At 45.7% G+C, this 22,776-nt stretch overlaps 2 protein-coding genes across 3 annotated transcripts in view; one reads left to right on the top strand and one right to left on the bottom strand.

Annotated features, from left to right (window-relative positions):
• Positions 1-3,278, top strand: part of LOC135254777 (nuclear factor NF-kappa-B p105 subunit-like) — a 28,213-nt gene extending 24,935 nt beyond the window's left edge. For both annotated transcript variants that reach the window (XM_064335269.1, XM_064335268.1), the window contains exon 24: positions 1,444-3,278. In XM_064335269.1, the coding sequence (XP_064191339.1) occupies positions 1,444-1,622 (179 nt within the window). In that variant the 3' untranslated portion in view covers positions 1,623-3,278. The remainder of the gene's footprint in view (positions 1-1,443) is intronic.
• manba (mannosidase, beta A, lysosomal) lies at positions 3,212-22,529 on the bottom strand. The gene is made up of 17 exons (XM_064335270.1): positions 22,099-22,529; positions 21,423-21,517; positions 20,741-20,846; positions 20,267-20,440; positions 17,836-17,959; positions 16,824-16,993; positions 15,948-16,058; positions 15,423-15,574; positions 14,663-14,780; positions 13,847-13,933; positions 10,674-10,841; positions 7,825-8,043; positions 7,296-7,460; positions 6,535-6,679; positions 5,848-5,990; positions 5,213-5,470; positions 3,212-4,012 (listed from the first exon to the last, which is right to left on the bottom strand). Exons 1-17 carry the CDS (start codon positions 22,321-22,323, stop codon positions 3,776-3,778), a joined length of 2,697 nt encoding a protein of 898 aa, XP_064191340.1. The 5' UTR covers positions 22,324-22,529; the 3' UTR covers positions 3,212-3,775.
• Between the last annotated feature and the right edge of the window lie 247 nt (positions 22,530-22,776).

The following is a 22,776-nucleotide window of genomic DNA, read 5'->3' as shown; positions in this document are numbered from 1 at the left end:
TGGTCACACGTTCCTCCATCTGTAAAGCAACACTCAACTCAACACACTCTGAACACAGAACACAGGCTTCCATTTGACCTCTGTAATTTGACCCACTTCCTCGATAACTTCTGTAGGAACAGAGAAGTCTAACATTGCACCATCTATAGTTACACATAGTGCGGAAGGTTCTAGCGGACTCCTTTAACCAGTAGCTGGTCAATTCAGCCGGTTCAAGCTGTCATCCAGCTGGGTACTTCTAATAAGTCACCTGACCAGAGAACCGTGGATGTACAATAGATGTGTATAGTTTCAGTGGAACCTTTTATAAGAAACTAATGGACAAAAATTTCAAGGATGAATGTATGGTGTTTTCCCATATTGACGTCAGCCCTCAGGCTGGAGTTTTACTGTGGGCCGTCATCAGGGGCACTCTCTGAGAGGGCACCACCGGCTTTCCCCGTGGCAACGCTTTCAGTACCGTAGCGCCTCTAGTGAGATCTAGGATTGTCATTTTCACGGTCGAAAGGCGAGGGGATTCCCTGGCTTTTATCCCTGGATAAAAACGAGACTACCGTCAAATTCCCCTCCCGGCGCTGTCTGAGATGCGTGATCTCCAGATACTTCCACGCCGAAGTTCCGTTTTATCGTCAGGCCAACGGAGTCGGTTTAGAGAGGCTCGTTATTGGGCAGCGCAGCCCATGGACTTCCTCTTTGACCTGGTTCCTTATTTACATACGCGTCCACGGCGTACTGCGTGTCCCTGGGGTTCCCTCCGTATCGCTGCCCAGAGCGGTGAGTCATCTGGTGCCTCCGGTGGTGAGGAAGCCACCGTGTGGCCAGACCCTGAACTGGCTTTAACAGCGACCTTGAGGCCTAGCCCAACACCCGCCCCTTCCCCGATGGTGGTGCTATATGGCCGCATTTCAGATTTCACGGTACTTATGAGGACACTATGGCACACTCTTGCGAGACAGTCATGAACAGAGCTGTTTGTTGACAGCTTGAGAGACAGGCCTCCAGTGGAGGTCTTCAGATTCCTCCCATAAGACTGCTGTGAGATCTTACACTTACCTCATGGAGTAACACCACGAAAACCAAAAAATAAGTCAGTCTTATTTTAGTCTTAAATTTAGAATTAAAATCTTGTTACTATTACTTTTTTTGCTAAATGAGACAAAAAACAGTAAGACTTAAAACAAGCTTGTTTTTCTACTTAAGAGGAAAAAAAAAGGTTTTAAGTCTCATTGCAGTACTTTAACCACTATTAGGTATTTTCGCTGTGAGCGTTGTGGTTTCATCATTTCCTCTCCCTCTCTTCTACGTGTCGTTTTTTTCTTCCCTCATCCTCCCTTTTATTTCTTCTCTTGCCCTTTAACTGACCTTCTCTCCCACTTCTACCTTTGCTTCTGCCAGTCATTTATTCCACTGACTCCCTCTCTCTCTCTCTCTGTCCCTCCCCAGGCGCACCCCTGTCCCAGCAGGTGCAGGGCCTGAAGGGGGATGATCCGGAGGAGGGGGGAGCATTCGACAGCGGGGTGGAGACGTCCTTCATGAAGCTGAGCCTCAGCATTTCGGGGTCCCTGTGCGGGCCCCCCGAGCCGAGCGAGGGCCCCGGGCTCGCGGTGGAGGGGGAGGTATAACGCAGGCCCCGCCCCCCCCTCGCTATAGCACCCGCCCACCCACCCACCCACCGCCTCCTCTCAGCGCCCGGGTGGAGGGCCGCATCCCCACGGAAACAGAGCGCACTCGGACGCGGCCATTTCTGACCAAGCATTCCTCAAGCACAGAGGCTCTGTCCATCTCCCACAGCTACGACAGCACCAAAAATCCCTCCCTTCCCCCGACCTTTATACTGGTTAAGTGCTCCCAAACTCTGGGATCAACATACCCGAAACCAAGACAATCAAAGGAAACGGTGTACTACTGGCAGGTTTAAAAAAAAAAAACGAAAAAAAAACAGTGAAATCTGCGTGACTTCGGTTTCTCCTACACTTGGAAAGTACCCTTCACACCAGCAGTCATTGTTAAATTAGTGGGCAGGAAACTTAATCTCCGTTGGTTTACCATGAAGTCATCACGGCAAAGAAGAGGGACCCTCTCTTCCCCTCCCTCGGTGTAGAAGGTTGAAACGCACGCACACCCCCCAGCTCCCGAGGGAGGGATGGAACAGGCCCGTTAGGACAACGGCTCCATGCGTGTAAGGGACCGGAGGTGCTGCGGCAGCCAGTACAGGAAGCCACAGCGATCGACTTCCTGCCAAAGACAACAGGCCCTCGAGCGGAGATCGCGTGACTGAGGCCCGGTCGTCAGGGACGTCGGACGCAGCCGCGTCGCGTCCGAAACGGCGTCCACCTCGCCACGGATGTTGGTTCAGTTGCGGCTTCACGGACAATCAAGCAGCCTCTCTCTCATCACCGAACAAGCCATTCAACGCAATTACTCCGTCAGCAGAATGGCCTTGCATCAGATCACTCTGACGTCCAGTGTTCTTTTGGAACGTCGAAGATAAAATCCAAAGATTATGGAACATAGACAAAAAAATGCTCTGTTGTACTGGTTTTATGCTATTGTGACTTTTTTTTTTTTACTTGTCCCTTTACCTGTCATGTGTTTAAAGTCTGCCACTATGCATTTAAAAAATGAATGTGTTTTTTTTTTGGGTTGTTTTTGTTGTTTGTTAATTTCGACTCAGTGGCGTATTTGTTACTACCTTTAAACTTGCTCCAGCTAGTAGTTGGAAAAATGGTACTCGTGTAAAGTTTTTAAAAGTGTGAAGCTTAACCGACCAGCTTGTACATCTGGAGGTTCAATGCAGTTTCTTAGTCTGAGACTTTAGGTTTTATCTGTCATTTGAAATGGACTATGCAGTGCAGTAGAGAAACCACAGAAATGCTTATTCATAGTAAATGAACCTGTGTGACAGGAAAGATTTAAACAAGGAAATATGTACAGTGTGCTTCCCTGACGATGATGGAACATTAACTTTCAGGGAGGAGTCCTGTCTCGAATAATAAAAGTATTGCATTCTTTAAAAGCTAAAGAAACAGCATTGCTGTAAAATGTAAATTTAACCCAAAGTTTTTTGTTTTTTCTCACACTGACACATTTTCTTGCTTCTACTGAAAAGAAACTAACATACTCTGCACTATGATCTATCAGGCTAGCATATTTATACTTGCGCTTTGAAATTCCACTTTGTATGTACATATGGCATTGGCAAATGGCAAAGTCCTGTTTGTTGGCTTTTTAATTGGCTGATTGTAATACTTTTATAATAAAATTCTGAAAAGTATAAAGTGCTTCTTGACATTTGTGCTCTTAAGCAATTTACATTCGTATTACCTTCGTTCATAGTGCAATGGCAGCTTTTGAAATGAACTCCTCCTCCACACATTTCACTGTTGCTGTTAACAGCCAGAGTGAATCATCCATCTGACGTCAAACCACTTCAAGGTGCAGAGACCAAACTGCAAGGTCTAGCACAAGCAACATGTCACACCAGTATGTCGATGGGAAACATTTTTTTCAAAATTTGAACGTTCTCATTAGCCTACCGCAGGCTGTGTCCATTCTTTTCAGCTGGCACTGCCACAGTCCATATTGTACACCAGATAGTGGGGCCCATTCACACACGTGATAAGCTATCCAGCAGCCTACCTCCACAAATATCATTGTATCAGGTCACTTATTACATTTGACAATTACTTCACAAGAATGGTGTTTTAAAATAAGCATCAGCTATAACAAAACTACATTTTCCCTGAGGTTGGGTGTGCACAAGCTGTGGTCGCGGTCACGGCTGTCTTCGGTACACGCCCCTGAGTGAGGTGACCTGCAGGGCGCGGGACAGCTGGGAGGCGCTGGTGGGACCCCAGGGGTAGAAGCGCACCGTCCGGCTCTCTGTCGCCATGAGGAAGCCGTTGGTGTCGAAGCGTCCCGGGATGTCCCCCACGTCCAGCCACAGGAAGGGCGTGACTGCGGAAGTGCGGAGAGTGACCTCGTACGTCGCCCCGTCCTGCCGGATGCTTGTCTGTGGACGCGCACGCGCGCACACACACACACACACACACACACAAACACAGAGTAGTCACAATGTGGAATAGCTTGCCAGGCCATGTAGTAGAGACAGGAACTGTTTTCAAGACCAGGCTTTGTTTATACGGTGCTAGATACTACTTAGTTCGTGGTTAAGCTGAGCACTAGGTACATTTCAGCGGTAGGAAAATGGCAGGCATTGTTGGGCTGAATGGCCTGTTTTCGTCATTATGTCATGTTAATCGTAAAAGGACACCCACTGTTTGAACAGGATAGAGCAGAGGTCCTCAATCTTTTCCAGAAAGGTCCAGTGTCAGTACAGGCTTTTGTTCCAACCAAGCAGTAAAACACCTGACTCTGCTAATCAAGGTAAAAGAGTCTACTCATTGATTCATTTGTAGAATCAGGTGTGTAACTGCCTGTTTGGAACAGAAGCCTGCACCCATACTGCCCCTTTCTGGACAAGATTGAGGACTCCTGGAACAGAGCATACTTATTAACAGTACTGGAATACAGCTAAATCCAGAACGGGAGAAATAATTTTCTACAACCTGATAACAATGAGCAATTTTTTTACACTGAGTTAAACTTAAAATAAAACTACAAAATATCACACCACTGCTAAATCAGGAGGAGTAATGCACATACAGTTTTATATTATTTCCAATAAAGAGCTGCAGATTGAAAGCCCTGTTAATGTCAGAACAACTTTCTCAATCATTAGCTCACAAGATGTTTCTCTTCAATATTTATTAGAAATACAGAAACCTTAAAACTAACTGAATGTCTGTCTTGCCCAGAAAATTAGAAAGGAGGACTGAAGGTGTATAGCAGTGGTTCTCAAACTCGGTCCTGGGGGACCCCTGTATATGCCGGTTTTCATTCCAACTTCGTCTGCAATCCCATTTTTCTTAATTAGGTGCTTTTCATGTTTTAGAGCTGGGGTCCCCAGTCTTATCCAGAAAGGGCCAGTGTGGGTGCACACACCTGATCCTGATTCTACTAATCAAGGTGCTTAGCAACGACTAGAGGTTGATTAGTAGAATCAGGTGAGTGCATCCACACTGGGATTGCAGTTGAGGTTTGAATGAAAACCAGCGTGCACAGTGGTCCCCCCAGGATCGAATTTGAGAACCACTGTTTTATAGTAACGATGTGAAACGCGTGTTGTTTGAATGGTAGGGTTCATGCTCACTGTGATGTTGGGCATCTGCAGGCCTTGTGCCTCTCTGGGAGAGCTGAGGAAGAGGTGGTTTGTGGGACCACGCTGGCCTTCGGAGTCCTCCAGGTGGAAGGTCAGGACGCAGGTCAGCGTGGTGCAGTTCCCGCATCCCGCCAGCAGGGCGGCCACGGGCTGCTTAAACAGAGGCAGGGCGCTCCCTCCGCTCACCAGCGCCGCCCCAGAGGCCAGAGTGCACACCGGCTTCAAGCTGCTCCACTGGTACACTGTAACCTGGTAACGCACACACAAAACACACATTACTACACGACACTACATATTTTGGGACGTCATGGGAAACATTTCCATATCAGACCTGTGTTTGTAGTTGTTCCAATGACCTTTGGAATGCACTTATTGCATGCCGCATTGGATAAAAGTGTCTGCCAAATAAATGTAATGTAATGAAAAAAGTAAACTACTACACCTCAGACCTTGTCCCTCTGCAACATGAAACATTAACATCCATAGTGAGCTTGGTATGAGTGTTTGAGGACAAAATCATACTGGGGTATTATAATCCTCAATCAGCTGTTCAGGGTAAAGGGCAGAATGCTATTCCCAATGGAGAGGTATCGGACACACAAAGACGACACAATGCCATGACCTACCACGACCCTGAGGGTGAGGTCAGAGGTCAGGTCGGACACGGCGTAGATCAGGAGCAGCCCCTGGTCCAGGAACCCCACCGGCAGCACAGGGGCAAAGAAGTCTCGGGCAAAATAATGCAGCATCTTCCACTTCCCACCAAACTCTGCACAAGAGGGGGAAACGCAACCTCTATGTTACTATTCCTTCACTGTGAGCTGATTCCTTCTTCTGTAGGCGATAATGCAAAAATGACCACACAGGTTCTAAAAATACAGTGAAGTAAACGACAGCTCAGATCTGAAACAGCTCTGAAATGTATGATCTTTCTGATATGGAGAAGTGTGCTGATTTTACTGATGCCTCAGACAGCTATGCTCTGATCTGCCATCAAGTTTCCCTTTTGAAGTGGAATAACAGGAAATCTGAAATTCACTGACAGTGCAGACTGAAGAACATCTTAATACAGTCTGTAAATTTATGCACACACACAAACACACATAAACACACTCTCCCACACACATAAAACAGTGACTTAAAAATCAAGACAAAGCTATTGACCGTCAAGGCTATTGACATATCGAACACTTCCACATAGACATGTGTATAATGTCGATATATATGTTGATATACGGTATATGAAAGTATGTGAATGCGGTTGTGCAGTACAAGTGTAAGAGACAACAGTGTAACTAGTACAGCATACTGACCAATAGAGGACCAGGATGGGCCTTGCCAGATGTCATTGAGCTGCCAGTAGAGGGCGCCCATGGTCTTTCCTTGTCCATCTATGATTTCGCTGCGGCTCCTACGGTAGAACTCTGTCTGAGCCTTTACACACTGCGCCTGCATAACCTGCATAACACACACACACACACACACACACTTTAAACTTATCATATGCAGCACACAAAATACTTTTTATAGTAACCTGCACACGTGCATTTTAAACCCATCAACTAGGTATGCACATATATAACAAACAAATCACCTCCATTCACACACGCTTAAAATGACCTCTGTGCATTCTCAGTTTTATACTGATCCACTGCTGCCACATTACAGGTATTTCAATGTCAGTGACTAGTTAGCTTTTCTCACATTGCTCCTTTTGTATATAGTAGGACTTTGAACCTGTTAACCAATCAGCCTTGGGTCTAATGTGAGAATATCAAGGAGTGCTGGTATGGCATTTGGCATTGTGAATAGAGATCTGGTGAGCTAATCTTATGGTTCCTGTTGGCTGGGTACAGAGCAATTCCAACAATTGCTCTGATTGGTCACATTCAAAATAGCAATGGACATGATTGGATGCACAAGAATGTGTCCTCGGACGGGTCACGTGTGTATCTGATTGACTGGAGGAGTGAGCCAGCGCACTGACTGGCCACATGCAGATCTGACCGACTGAGTGGGTTGAGCGAGCGCTCTGATTGGCCGGGCGCTGGCGTGCCGTCAGGAGGAGGCGGACCTGCGTGAGGTAGAGCGTGTCTCTGTAGGCCTGTAGAGGATCGGGGGAGTCCGGCAGGTGGAAGTGCAGCTTGGCCTGCTCCAGCATCTGCTGGTTGCCCGCGTCGTGGTGCTGCCGGTGGGAGGAGAAGCCGCTCTGGTAGCTCCAGTCTTCAGGGGCAGAAACCTGCGGTGGACACACTCCCCATGTTACCCACAATACAGTTCACTCCCAATCACGCACTTACAATAGCACACTCTGGCCCCTATAGGCTTTAGTTCTTCAGATAAAACTTTAGATCAAGATCCTGATCCACTGTGGTAATCAAAGATCCAATGTATCTCCCTACTGTATAGTACTCGAAAATCTATAAAAGGTGCTAAAAAATGTTATATGTCCATGATTATGATTATTAACAACATATATATATATATTTTAATTTTTACAATTTAAATCGCTCGGTCAAGAACATCTGCTAGATGATGATGACGATGACGACGACGAAGACTATTATTATTATGATTATTATTATTATTATGATGAAGATGACCTTCTGCAGGGTGGAGAAGGAGGGCCAGGACTGGAAGCCGTATTCGGAGGCGAAGCGGGTGCGGGGGAAGCCCCTCCAGTCCCAGCAGTCCTGCAGGTAGCTGTAGAAGTGCGTGTCCCCAAAGTGGGGGTCGTAAGGGTCCCGCGCCACCCAGCCCTCCCGCTCCGACTCGGCCCCGTTGGTGGGGCTGGAGGTGAGGAACGGGCGACTGCTGTCCTCCTGAAAACACACAGAGGACTTTGTGAGGGCATGAGCCCGATGCGCTTAAAAAACACAGCTTTTAATGTGTGGGTACCTCAGCACAACACACTGATACAACAGCAAACACCCCTCGGCCCGTTTCCCTACATAGTGGTGGGGTCCATGTCATACAGTACCGAAACCATACATGGACAGCTTGAGATAACTGATGTCACAGCAATCATAACCAGTATTATTTGTCATACTGACTTTTTGAATGTTTTTAGCCCTCATTTTGCTATATGCTAATTGTATGTATAAAGTAGTACAGACCAAGTATACATACACTGAGCTCCATAATGTTTGGGGAAAACATACTTTAATTTTTTCTTGATTTTGTTCTGTACTCTGCAATTTTAGATTTGCAATCAAACATTTCACATGCGGTTAAAATGCACATTCTCAGCTTTTATTAAAAGGGTATTTTTATTCACTTGTAGTAATTACAGCACGTTTTTATGCATAGCCCCTCCGAAACATTATGGAGCTAACTAACAGCAAATATTAAGAGTACCTGTTCTGCAGTCTTTGCATACAGACTACGCTCAATGGCGTGGGGATATAGATAGCAGTCAGAGCCCAACAGCCTCGTCTGTAGACTAACAGTTAAAACTGAGCGACGACTTCTATCTGAAGGCGAAATGCAGAGACAGAGGGAGAGAAGGGAGCGCTGGTATATCTGTCCACGCTTTCGGCTTGGCACCAGTCGTGAGGCTTGGCACCCGCCTCAGAGTTCAGCCATGTGACCGGTTCCCTTCCAAACGCCTTCAGGTGCGCTGACGCTCACGGAATGAGCCGGCTGTGAGTGGCATACCCCGTGTTTTATGTAACACACATTGTCATTGGTTGAAAGGAAAGGTGATTCAGTGTAGGAGAATGAGCAACAGTGTATCACAGGTATGATGCTATGAATCACTGCTTAAACAGCAGAGGTCCTCCTCGAAACCAAAATACAACTTGCAGTAGCTCGTCTCATTGTTAAATCCACCTCCAGCTATGCCAGGAATGGCCAACACTGGTTCTGGGGAGCTGCCCAGTCTGCTGGGTTTTTTTTCACCTTAAACACAACAACCACTTTAGAGCAGAGAAACTAGGTGAGCTGAATTAACTGTGTAATGCTTTAATTCACCAATTAAGTGCCGAGCAACAACAAAAACCAGCAAACCCTACCCTCCGCCTCTCCTGCACCAGCGTTAGCCTCTGATAAAGCGCTAATGTTCTATGCAGCTGAGGATTGTTTTCTGTAACCATAATGGTCTGTGTTTTTGTCGCTAATATGAGCTGAAACAACACCAGTGTGTGCTACTGCGCCATAGCAACACAATCTCATCTGTACCACAATGCCCAAAGCCCTCCAGTGGCACCGGGACTGGCTGTGAGCACAGACACATGCAGCCATTCACTGAACTGACAAATTAGTCCTGTGGTTACCAGTACCCAGGCCTTGAGGGGGAGATTTTAAGCCAAACACACACACACACACGTACACTCACAGGCACAGGCACAGGCACGCGCAAACGCAAGTGCGCACACGCACGCGCACACGCACACACACACACACACGTACACTCACAGGCACAGGCACAGGCACGCGCAAACGCGCACACGCACGCGCGCACACACACACACACACACGTACACTCACAGGCACAGGCACAGGCACAGGCACGCGCAAACGTGCACGCACACGCACACACACACACGTACACTCACAGGCACAGACACAGGCACGCGCAAACGCAAACGCGCACACATGCACACGCACACGCACACACACACACACACGTACACTCACAGGCACAGGCACAGGCACGCGCAAACGCGCACACACGCACACGCGCACGCGCACGCGCACACGCACACACGCACACACACTCACACACACACACGCACACGCACGTACACTCACAGGCACAGGCACAGGCACGCGCAAACGCGCAAACGCGCACACACGCACACGCGCACGCGCACACGCACACACGCGCACGCGCACACACGCACACGCACACACGCACACACACACACTCACACACGCTCATCCTTGATGTGTTAAAACCCGCTTGCTTTACAAAAAAACAACGGATGGCCCGTCTGGACACTGAGGAATGACTGCTTACAGGGATGAGGAGGTAAATATGCTCAAAGAAGTGACTGCTCATGGGAGGTTAATGTACACTACAATACCATGCAGTGGTAGTGAAACGGATTTCAGTCAACAGACAGCAATGGATTTCCCAGTGGACAGTTCAATTGAAAGGTCAGGTCAAAATTTGCCATTTCAAGAGCTTAGAATTACAGGGTTTTATCTTCAAAGTTTTGAGTTGTGAAGCTTTAGGATTTCAACCCCCATAGCACTGCACTGATTTCTATGGCCACAATGTTAGTCTTAGTATGTTTTAATATGATCTCAGGGGTTTAAGACAGGAAAATGACACAACCGTTCCCCCATTAATTACTAGATTTTGACAAAAAATGTCTGATAGAACTCTGTAATTATAGGCTTGTGACAATTAATGATTGCTCAGGCAAGGCGCAGATCAACACCTGCTGAAGATCAACACCTGCTCTATAAATGCAATGACTGAGAAAGGAACGTCATGGCTACTCGCCTTCTGAACGATCTCCCTGATGTTGTCAACGTAGAGCGTGACGTAGTCCTTCACGTAGCGAGGGCGCTGGGGGGCGGGGATGCCGAACCAGTCCGAGGCGATGGCAGCCTCGTTCTCGTTGTTCGCGCTCCACACGATGACGGAGGGGTGGGATTTCAGCCTCCTCACCTGACGCACAAACAGGAAATGGCATCGCTCGACTCGCAGATTTCCCACAACCCCCTTTCAAAAACTCATGTTGTCTGGGAGGTGGCAATGTTACCCATTCATCTTGGTGGGGAAAACAATGTTACCCGACTGTCTTCGTTGGTAAAATATTCAGCGTGAAAGTGGTCTTTTCCATTTTTAATTTTGACAAAAGCGTACACTTAAATCGCATCACAAATTAAACACTAGTTCTCTCAGTCAGACAAGAAATAACCTCTTCACAAAGGCAATACTATTGTAAAAATGAAGAAGGCGATTGTCTTTTTTTTCCTTGTGTAATTCAGCTGGTTCTTGTCCGTGGCTATCTCATAACCCATCAGTGGAGGCAATAAATTAAAGCTTTATTTGCCTCCTTACTCATAAAACGTAGAGCGGACATTCAGACTAATTTTTATTCCTTTCATCTGTCCTCGATATTGCTTCTCCAGCATGAACTTACAGTCAGCCCAAGGGAAGAACATCCATCTGTTTGAAATCCCTCATCTTGAACAGTCCGGTTAGTATGTGAGATACTACATTACATTACTACAGAGCTGCATGATTATGCCGGTAGTTGTTGCTGTTGTAATTGCCATTGGTGGCCTCATCTGGCCACCAATAAAACACATGAAATGTACAATACAAGCAAGTAAACATGGCTGACAAAACCTGCAAAGGCAAAATAATGACTCTATGAGAACTCTCTCAGCGTGTATGCCACTAAATGAATGAAATTGGATGCGCGTGTTGGGGAGGAGGGGGCGCGGGGGTGAGCTATTGTTTGAGGAGTTGCACCTTTCTACCATTCGAGATCACAGCGAGAGTTTTAATGTGCAATCCTAATGTTTAATGAGCTATGAAAAGCGCTGGTTCAAGGCCGTACTGCGTCTTGTTTAAGCGGGGGGGGCAGAAGTGAGGGGAAATTGGCCTGTGACTCTTAAGCCCTGAGCCGGTGGGACACAGCTGGTGCGTGAGGGGGTGCACTCCCTAATTAACCAGCACGCCCCACTGAGTACACAGGAACACAGAGAACGCCCTGTGCCCAGCGAGGCTCAGTGACTGAGCACCATACGCCTGGCAGTGACTTAGGGAGAAGTCTGGGGTGCGGGCCTCCAGGTGTGTGTGTGTGTATGTGTGTGTATATACATGTGGGTGTGTGTGTCCGAGTGTGTGTGTGTGTATAAGTGTGTGTGAGTGCATATGTGTGTGTGTGCATCATTTTCATTGTCCATACACTTACAGGGTCACTTTGAGGGAAGCCCCACCCCCGCTAAATGAATATACAAAGAGAGAGAGAGAAGGCTGAATTCATTTCAAAGCAGAGCAGCCTCAGCACTCTCTCACTGTCAGAAGCGAACGCAGCCCGGGATGGCAGGGCAGCCAGGAGCAGAAGCAGCAGACAGAGACGGATCGGAAAGGGAGGGACCCCGCGACAGCAGCCAAGCGGAGGAGGAGGAGAAGGATCAATGCAGAATACCTTATCCTCATCTGACTTCAGCACGGCTGCTGCACTCAACAGCACAGCCACTCTGCACACAGAGAGCGCGTGCAGACAGAAGCAACTGCACTTACATTTATGTTCACATTTACATATACGCATTTAGCAGATGTCTTACCCGGAGAGACTTACATAACTTACGTTTAAAAACAACCCATTTATACAGCTGGGTTTCTATTGAGCCGGGTCTGGTTAAGTACATTTCTCAAGGGTACGATTGCAGTAGAACCTGCAATCTCTCAGTTACAAGCCCAGTTCACAAATCATTGTACGACAGTGGCTCTTCAAGTAATTACACTGCCATTGTTCGATGGCAGGACCAGACAACCAGGACACCGTTCCAGTGATGAGTCACTAAAGCTAGGAGGGGCTGGACTTGGTTAATACTTAGACAGATGACCCCTCTCAACAGGCTGCTGATAGAAATTGTGCCACTAGGGGGCATCAGTTCCTCTGGACCAAAAGGAAAATGAAATGTCCCAATGCATCTGCTGGGTGGCTCATCCAGGTAAGGTAATGTTCCTGTGTGTGAATGAGCCCCACGGTTGGGTATCGAGTCTGGACCATGCCAGGGCCAAATGCTTAGTCAAAGCTGTGCATGAATACTCATCTTCACTGATATACACACACACACGCACACACAAGCATTAAAAAGGAAACAGAAAACGCCCCCAATACAGTGACATTGGCAATGGGAAGTAATGTGTTGTCTTTACATGGATTTTGACTCAGTGTAAATATTAAAGATGCTGTTAAGGGATAAAGGGCAATTTACTCTGGTGTACTAGTCAAATTTCCTAATTGCCTCTCAGTCTTCTCAAACAGCAGTTGACTGTCTGTGTCATCTTTCTAATCTACATCTTTTTATACTGTTCTCATTTTGTTCCGCAGGGTCATTATTGCAAAAGAGGCTTTTTACAACGCAGCAAAATGATGACATAAAGAGCGTTCAGTTGATCTTCTGGGTTAAACTGTCAAAATTACCTCTGAAAGTACTGAACTCCAGTAGTTCTGTTTCAAAGCACAGGGTTAAATGTATTTGCTCAACAGTGAATTTAAATTGTGAATTTAACCAGTGAATTCAAATTTAATTTGTCTGCAGTTATCCTCTTTAAAAAAAAAAAAAAAAAAAACCTGGTTGTTCACAGGGAAATGCTAAACCATCGACCACAAAGAAAATGACCACCCCTATCCCCTTTAATGCCAGTCTTGCTGATATTTTGTCCTGCCACCACAGGAAAATGGTATGCCAAAATGTCATATGGCAGCTGAATGTTACATGAGAATGTAATATATATGAAGCTAAATGTTACATGATAGCTGAAGGTTTGCGTAAGAATGCAAAATACATAATACAGAATGCTGTATGCTAACAGAACACTATGGGAATGCAATAAATATAACAGAGCTAGGCTAGCTGGGAATGCCTTTAGCATGAGGTCACACAAAGCCAGTGGTGATGCGTTATGGGAGTCTGAGTCCAGCTCACCTGGTGAGTGACCTCCTGTCTCACTGTCTCTATGAACTCGGAGTCTGTGGGGTACAGGGCGCAGGCAAACATGAAGTCCTGCCAAATCTGAAACGCACAAGCACAGGGTGTTATTTTTTACACTTCCTGTTTTGCTTTTCTAAAACCGGTATGCTGTGGTTTGGACGCGCGTCAAGAACCACAAGAACGTGCCAAAAGCTATGTTGGAAGGTGTGATGAAGAGACAGAACAAATGTCATTAATGTTTAGCTGTCAATTTTAGGAGTTCATCATTTCATTGTGAATTTTTATTCCACTTCAAGGACTGATCATTATGCAATGAGATCAGTGTCTGAAACTTGACCTGAAATGATCCTTAAATCAGGTGCCTGTCATTTGCTTTGTATTACGCTCAGTCAGTTGTGATGTAACTTCCTGTACTGTAAGGTCTTCTGCCTGCAGGAGCACACAGCCGTGACATTAATTAACATTTTGCGGGCTTTCAAAGATCACATCAGGGGGCGAGATGCAAGCAGGTGGAAAGTGGTAATGAAGTGAATGCTGTGACATAACAACATATCCGCTAATTAAGGATATCCGGCCAAAACTATGATGTAGCTAATTATATTCAACTGAGCAATGCTGAAGACTGCCCATTTACAATACGCTGAAATACTGCATTCTTATTAAGAGATGAGATCTCAGTTATTTTAATCCAAATATGAAAATAAATGGCAGTGACTTGTGCTTGCTGTCTACAGGTCGGTACCAACGTAGCGTTTCTCCGGAAAGAAACAGAAACAGAAAAAAAATCTTTAAATAGGCCAGAGATGTTACCATGACTCCCAGTTGATCACAGAGACTGTAGAAATGTTCTTGCTCGTAGACTCCTCCCCCCCAGACTCTCAGCGTGTTCATGTTGGCGTCCACAGCTGACTGCAGAAGGTTCCTCAGTCTGACGCAGGCACAGAGACATCAATCAGCACAGCACGCAAATTCTCCCTGGGCTAAGTCAGGGCATAGAGGTATTAACAAGCAAGTCTGTCTACTGATGGCAGGTGAACTCTGAGATTTGGTCATTACAGTTCATTGCATGTTGAGAGAATCAACTAAGTGTTAAAAGAGTTTGTAGGAGCAGAGGGGCATTTTTATCAATAAGCGGTATGTGGCGAGTTTGTAAAAGATATTTGGAGGTGTGGGTAGCACAAATTAGTTCAGTGGATAGGAAAATTCTGATCCAAACCGGATCGGTTTCACCTTGCAGCCTGAAAATTAGCTTGCACATAAAACAAAAATGGCTGCCCAAGGGGAATCCACCAAGCCGATAAGTGACTCAGCAGTCATTTGGCTGGTGTAATTAATTTTAATGAATTTAAAAGGTGTTCCTAAATTTTAAAAAGGTGAAAATTGCTCTCCTTCTCACTGGCAAGCCTATCTTAATTAAATCAACTTCATCAGTGAAGGAAATAGGACTTGAACTGAACAGAACTGAATTTGAAATTGTTCGATAGTAACTGTCGCATGGGAACACTGTTAGTGCCTAACAATTTCCTCGTTGAGCACACATCTGCTGAGCCATAATGTGGGCGTGGCTTACATGCTGGGCGTGACCTGGTCCTGGAAGGCGTGAGCTGGGATCCAGTTGGACCCCTTGAGGAAGATGGGAATCCCATTGATCCTAAAGTAGAAACTCAACCCTGGTGACCCGGCAATGGGCTCCTGAACCAGCTCCACTGTACGGAAAGACACCTGGAGCACAGCACACACACAAACCTCTGTTCACATAAGAGCAGCTGCCTGCTGCTCCTATGTACAGTCAAAGTGCTCATTTCCAACATATTTATTGACTGTCCGCAAATCCAAACTAAATAACAGAAAACATGCATTGGATTTTCAATTCAGTCAATTCAGGAAAAAAACGGAAATTCAATACTTTCAGTCCCCATCATGGTTGATGGAGATGTTCCAACAAACGAACCACAGTTAATTTCATTTTTGGAATTGGCCCAACTGAAATGGAACTCACCCCAACCCTGGTAACATGACAATAAATGTTTCTGTCGTGACCTGAACTTATCTAGTAACGTGTAGTTAAACATAAACAAATAAACGAAGCACTGACCAGGGTTTTGGTGTCGATGGCGAAGCCTCCGTCCAGCTTCACCTGCACGCTCATGTTGTACTGTCGCTGCGAGCCGTGTCCCCTGGGCCACCATAGCTCTACTTCCGCGCTCTGTGGAGAAGACATGCCTCCGTTTCAGAGGGACTCTTGGACCTGACAGGTACAGTAAGCCAGTCCTTTTCCAAGTGGACACGTTTAACCACACTGATGAATTTCCTGTTTGATTAACATGCCTTTTCCATTTTTTATTCTTATTTCTGATTTCCCACCGTTTTTTACCCCTTCACCCCAATCATTGTACAAATACTGTATGTTTGTCTAAAAAATATACACACAAAGATACAGAAAGGTCGATATACCGCTAGTAGGTAAACATAGGTGGTGACTATGCAACAGAGCTGAACTCAGGCTACACTAAGTCCTCCTTTTGTGTTTTTGACTTCAGCTGGTAATCTGAGGAAGAGGAAACTTGGTTTTTGGTCCACTGTGACTTCATCCTATTTAGTTACTATAACATTACTCATGTCCAAAAAAATCCCTGGCTGAAACAGTTATGTACACTTTAAAAAGTGATCGGATCCACAGTTGATTCACACAAGGCCTGCAGATATAGGTCTACAGTAGTGCAGATACAGTACAGGCCTGGCTCCACCCCCAAAGGGTTCCTCCACTGCTTAAAGCACTTTCTGACCCCCAGACCTGATCCAGGATCAGCTTACCAGCCCGTTAATAATAGCACCAACCATAACAGAAAAAGAAAGTAGGTGACCCAGGGTCAGCGCCTGGAGAAGTGTCAGTTCACATCCTGGTATTCCCTCAACCGAGCCAAACACAACCAATTCAGCAGTTGTCTCCTCCCCAGTAGCTCAGTCCCACCTTGTTGACAGGGAGGACGAACGTGCTCCTGCTCTGCCCCGCTGGCAGAGAGATCTGGAAGGTCTGCTGCGTGGCGAGTTCGGGGAGGAGGAGCGTCACGGATCCCTCCACCGCCGCCACTGCGTCACAGTGCAGCTCCGCCTCCACGCTCCACTGGGAGGGATCACCCCCTGTGGAAGTGGGACAGGATAGTGACATCACCATGAGCGATGCACTTACACACAACGCATCACCGTGAACAACACACACAGACACAACACCGTGAACGACACACAACACATTCCTCAGAAATGCTCATTAGTGTTCATTCTTTCATGAAAGGGAAAACACATCGTGGGATTACTTTCCATCACAATTTAAGTGGTATGTTTGATGTGAGCATAATATAGGGCAGAGGTGCGAATGGGGGGCCGTATCTGTTTTGAGATTTTGTGGCAACGTATCCTCTCAATTAATTAATCAGCCCTCTCATTTACATGACCTGACATTTTAGATAAATCCCCTGATAAGCTACTGAATGATAAATGCAGACTGCTGTTCTATCCCTAGAGGAAACTAGCCTAACCAATGAATGAATGGGAATTGGCGTATACAGAGAATTTGAGCTGAGAGAGCCAGAGGTAATTGGGTGGTAACAAAAACCTGCAGCCACACAGACCGTCCTGGAACAGAACTACCCACCCCTGACATAGGATATGAGTCTAATATTATAAATATTACACACACAGACATATATACACTTGAACATGTGGTAAGGCTACTTTTCAGCTGAGTTTAAGAGACATGTTTGATATGTGGTAATTGCTAATGAGTATAATACAGGGCATAATGACTATAAAATAATAATATATGTGAAGTTTAATTAATATTTGTATTTTTATATTTATAATTTATAACTTGTACAGTAAATCTCTATTGAAGAAACACAAGTGTAGGGGAAGAGCAGTTACATATCAGCGCTAAAGAGGATATTTCCCCTGACAGGGGTGAAACCTGAGGTGAGGTGACGTACCGCGAGTCGGTGTAGCGGCGAGGTACGGCAGCCGCAGCGAGTCGCAAGCCTCCAATCGCACGCCCCCCCAGAGCCCCAGGGTGGGGAAGGACGGCCCCCAGTCCCAGCTGAAGGAGCTCTGGGCCTGAAAAACAGCTCGTGAGCGGTGGCCGCTTCCAGATTCCGCGCGCCTTTGCGCAACACCGGCCGTGTTTACGGGAACGCGGCGGCCGACGGCGGCACGTGAGGTCCCGGCAGCTGGGCCGCGTAAACAGAGGAGTTCAGGGAACCCGACGGTACACATTTGCGCAAGACCCCTCCCTCATTTACACTATGACTGAGGCAAGGCCCGATATAGACCACTGGGACATAATACTGCTTTGCCTCTAGAACATTCCATTTCAATCACTTGGCAGACACTCTTACCTAGAGCAATGTACAGTAGTGGAGAACATCAGTGTTATTCTCAGAAATACAACTCAGTAATCACCAAGAAGGCACAGAGTCCCGTTTATAATCAATAAGTGTAATGTTAACCAAAAAAAAATTTGCATTTCATTGAAAGAAAAAGTACCACTAGGCAGATAACTTTTCTTTAGGGGTGCTGTTGTCCAAACCCTGCGACCGTTAGCAGGGTTTCAGCAGTGAAAGGGAGACCGAGGAGGGGCTAATGAGGTCTAGAGCTTGAGAAGCCCTTTAGCTCGAGAAGCTAAATATAGCCGTACAGTTGTCAAGAGATCTCAGCATTCTCAGCGACGCTGTGCATCAACCTTTTTTTAAGGCCCGGTCTCATGAGACAAACGGGCCAGAAATAGCGGCTCCGCTGCATCTTCGCTCCCCGCTAATTACGCGGCGTTTCCCCGCAGGCTTTGATTGGCCGGGCCCTGCCAGAAGGCTTTGTTATAACAGCCTTTTCGAGGACCTGTTAATATTCAGTCCTCTAACAACGGAGTAAGGGCAGGTTACGTATGGCGCTCATAATGTAGCGATGAGGTAGGAGAGCCGTGTGTTAGCTGGGATCGGGTAGCCTTCCGGAGGACTTGTTTACTGATTTTAAGAGATAATCAAGTGTGAGGCGTGACAGGCCCATGCATTTTTAATGAGGCAGCAGCTTCTTTTATTTAAGCAGTGGTGTTCAGTGAGGTTAGTTGCCTGTTCACAGTCCTGCCCTGCTGCCTCATGTGGACAGTGGCCTCACCTCAGTGTGCGTGATGCTGTTACAGGTCACTGTGCATATTCGCCTGAGCTACACCTGAACGGCATGTCTATAAATCAGGGCCTTACTAGTTCTTACAGTGAGCAGTGCCTGCTCACTCTCAGAGAGTCTCTTTCAAACATTGATGTTTGAAATGTAACGGTTCTCTATTGAAATTATCATTAAACTTTTGAAGTCTTGAATGGTGGGTGTGTGAAATATGAGCATATATATAACTTTCCTTGAAAGGATTAAATCTGGGGACCGCCAATGTTTCACAGGCAGTGCAGGTAGTAGAGGGTCCCCAGATTCCACCCTTTCCAGGAAATCATAAGTTTGAATACATGCTCACATTCACACACCAGCCATTCAAAGTTCAATGACACTTCCAGTAGAGAACTGCTGTTTCAAACATATCAATGTTTAAAAGAGGCTTTCAGAGTCAACAGACACTGCATTTAGTAGTGCGTGCAAACAATTTCTGAAAAATGGTACTTGCTTTGCTTTGAAGCTTGTTTTGAAACCAAATCTGAAGAGCACATTGAAATGTAAATTGTAGGAAAAGTATGATGAAAGAATTTAAAGTATTTAGTTTTTTAATACTGAAAGAGTATATAAATTCTAAATCTAATCATCGTCGTCTGCACTGTAAATTCTTTAAATAAATTTAAAAAAAATAAATTTCAAATGCAAATTCTGACAAAAATATGACTGAAATAGCCTGCACTATCCTCAAGGGATGTAGCGAGTTCATTCCACAAGCAAGCATGAAGGCACCAGAGACTGTACTTTACAAGCACCATATAACATGCTGAAGCTTGAACTTAAACATGTTTTGCTAAATGAACCCCTGGGACAGTGTTCAGTTGGAGGGCAGAAGCTTGTGCCAAATCAATAGATCTCATATACAGTTTTGTAAGTATGGCACAAATTATTACATCCCCTAACAGCAGTATATTGAATAAAGTTCAATGTATTGAAATAAAATATCTAAACAAAATCTGAATAAGATACTGCAATACTTCACAAGATATACAGTAGGCAAATGTACAAAAGATATAAATTGCTGATATTGCAAATGACATTTTTCAAAAGGTCTACACACACACACACACACACACAAATACTGAAATACAATCCACTGCCATAACCAAATTCACACATATGGTTTCTCTTTCTCACCGGATCTTTGTATGTATTTAAATGGCTTTAAATGCCAGATCACCTGAGGCTCAGAGAACAGATCTGTCGACTCACCTTCCTGACGAAGTTGACGTGACACTCCCCTTTCTGCACGGGCGGGGGGCAGTCGGGAGGGACCGGGTAGGCGGAGTGAGCCCGGCTGCGGTCCGCGGCGTACGCCACGGCGGACGAGAGGGCGACGGCGAGGACATTCCCCCGTTCCCCGAGCAGCCCTCGCACATCGAAGTCCTGCGAAAACACAGAGCGCGTCACCAGACCTGGGTCAAATATGTATTTGTTTCGGATTCAAATACTTTTCTGTGCTGTATTGATCTTGCCTGGTGTAATTGAGCCTGCCAATATGACCAGAAGGTGAGATTTGCACTTTTTGAGAGTATTTCATTGGTTCAAATACACCAGACAAGAACAGTAAAGTGTAGAAAAGTATTTGAATCCAAAACAAATGCGCATTTGACCCAGGTCTGCGCATCATGCAGGGCCGGTGCGGTGGGACGCGCCCGAGGCAGGGCATGCTGGGATTCCACTCACGTATCTGCGGAACATGTTGTCCGTCTTCCCCAGGGCCGCGCCATTGAGGGAGATGGAGGACACCGTGTCCACGCCCTCAAAGACCAAACGCACCTTCTGCTTGCTCCTGAGGAGGCACAGAAAGGAACTGCTGAGTACTGGATTGGGCCAAATTATCCACCCTTTTATCAAATAGAACATACATAACACATGGAAAAATAAAGCAAACTACAACTATTATGTAGCAGGAAGTACACTAACCTATCATAAGTGGTGCAGGGGGTGTTCCCACCGAAATCAGACATTTTGTGAGACTTTTCAAGTCTTAGGCAACACTGAATTACCTTCACATTAAACATTTTTCTATTACTGTTTAAGGACAGTGGGATATTTTATTGCACTAAGATTTTTAAAGATGAGGGAAACCCCAAAAAGATTAAAATATTAACATTTTGGCTCAAAGTAACATCTTATGACAGGGCATCCAAAAGATGTCAAAAAACAATTTTGAAATAGGAGAGAGACCATGCAGATGATAGCATGCTCAATCCAAGGGTAAGCAAGATGCAATGAGTGGCTATGAACATTTTTTAATGCCTATTTTGGTATTACACAGAGCTTTCTGAGGTGACGTGTAGTTCTCAGCTTTATCATTTCCAGCAGTAAAGACAATGACTTGTGCAATAATAAGACCCGTGCTTGCCTTATCTCAGCTGGCACTGAGAATGTGGTCGTGTATGTCCAATTGTCAAGAGAAATCCACCTGTAGGCCAAGTCACTGAACCTGTAATAAGGGTCCTGTCCAAAACACAAACAAGCCTTATCAAAAAACAAGGAAAAAGATGACAAACCCTCATTCCAAAACCACAGACCAATGGGCAGCCAGTGCATGTAGAGTGATTCAGAGGTAGCATTACTTGGTTTTAATTCACAGGGCACCAGAAGCAAATGCACCACAGCTCTGCAGCAACATGCCAAGTGCAACAGAATCGGGGAGGTGCAAGCTAAATTACTTCTTTGTAGTTGAGGCATTTGGCTATTCATTTTGTTTGATCTTTTTCATCTCAAGTTCACGTCCATCAATGCCATGTAGACTCCCATCAATCGACTGATAACTGATCCATGTGAATGATGCAACATGGGGGGGAAACAATGACACCAGGTGCTACTTCATTTATTACTGCTTGTGCCGAGTCCTTGTTCGTCGCCGCCTGATTCAGCCACACCAGCCATTCCAGCATAGCGTGTAGAAGCCGAGCATACTAGCATGCATGTGTGTATAATATTGTCAGAGGGCTAAATCAGCTTTTCAATAACTCTTGTTCAGTGAATTTCACTTGGCACATCTGATCTTAAAAAAACCAGCGAACATTGCCTACCTGAATAAGTCCCTGTTTCAATAGCCCTGTATGTACACAGCCAGGCACTTCTGCACTGAACGACAATGAACCGTTCGAGTTGTATACCGTCCATTTCCCATTTAAGCTATACGTTTCAAAGCCAGGATTGCGTGACTGTGGTCCAGATGATTCACACCGTCCCTCCAGAACTGTTAAACTCAGAACGCACACAATGGCTGCTAGAACTTCCCGAAACGCCTTCATTTTAAATCTGCTCGATCAGAAACAAAGAGGACTAGGTGAACATGCCTTCTAGTTAACTTCCTCATTCATGTTTTACAATAAGGTAAATTCGTTTCACAAGCTACTCGTCATTTTCATTTCGTATACTGTTCAACTAGCAATTAATTTCGCTTTGACCACATTTCTGCTTCGACTAACTTCCTGTTTGGTGGAGGCAGTCATATGACAAAATCAGCTGACTACCGCTGCGGTGTTTTTGACGCATGCTTTCTTTTGGTAGCTGCCGGTTTATTCTCTATTCCTTGTTCAGATAAGGAAGTCATACTGTAGAGTAGCGTATTCACTTGGGTTGAAAGACATAATTTGAAATTTCAGAGCTAATATAGACGGACTTTTTCCGGGGATAATATCGCAGAAGTCCTGATGTAATATTCTTAAACTTAGCTTGTGCAAAAAACTTGCACAACCATCATA

This window comes from Anguilla rostrata, chromosome 5 (assembly GCF_018555375.3).
Source record: "Anguilla rostrata isolate EN2019 chromosome 5, ASM1855537v3, whole genome shotgun sequence".
NCBI lineage: Eukaryota > Metazoa > Chordata > Actinopteri > Anguilliformes > Anguillidae > Anguilla > Anguilla rostrata.
This window is presented reverse-complemented; position numbering and strand designations above follow the sequence as displayed.

What these genes read in the sequence shown, in the direction of transcription:
- manba (XM_064335270.1), bottom strand. Translation starts at nt 22,323, where the DNA reads ATGAAGGCGTTTCGGGAAGTTCTAGCAGCCATTGTGTGCGTTCTGAGT. An exon ending in ACAACATGTTCCGCAGATAC is followed by an intron (nt 20,441 to 20,740) that starts GTGAGTGGAATC and finishes GTGTTTTCGCAG; the next exon opens with GACTTCGATGTGCGAGGGCT. An exon ending in GACCAGGTCACGCCCAGCAT is followed by an intron (nt 14,781 to 15,422) that starts GTAAGCCACGCC and finishes TGCCTGCGTCAG; the next exon opens with ACTGAGGAACCTTCTGCAGT.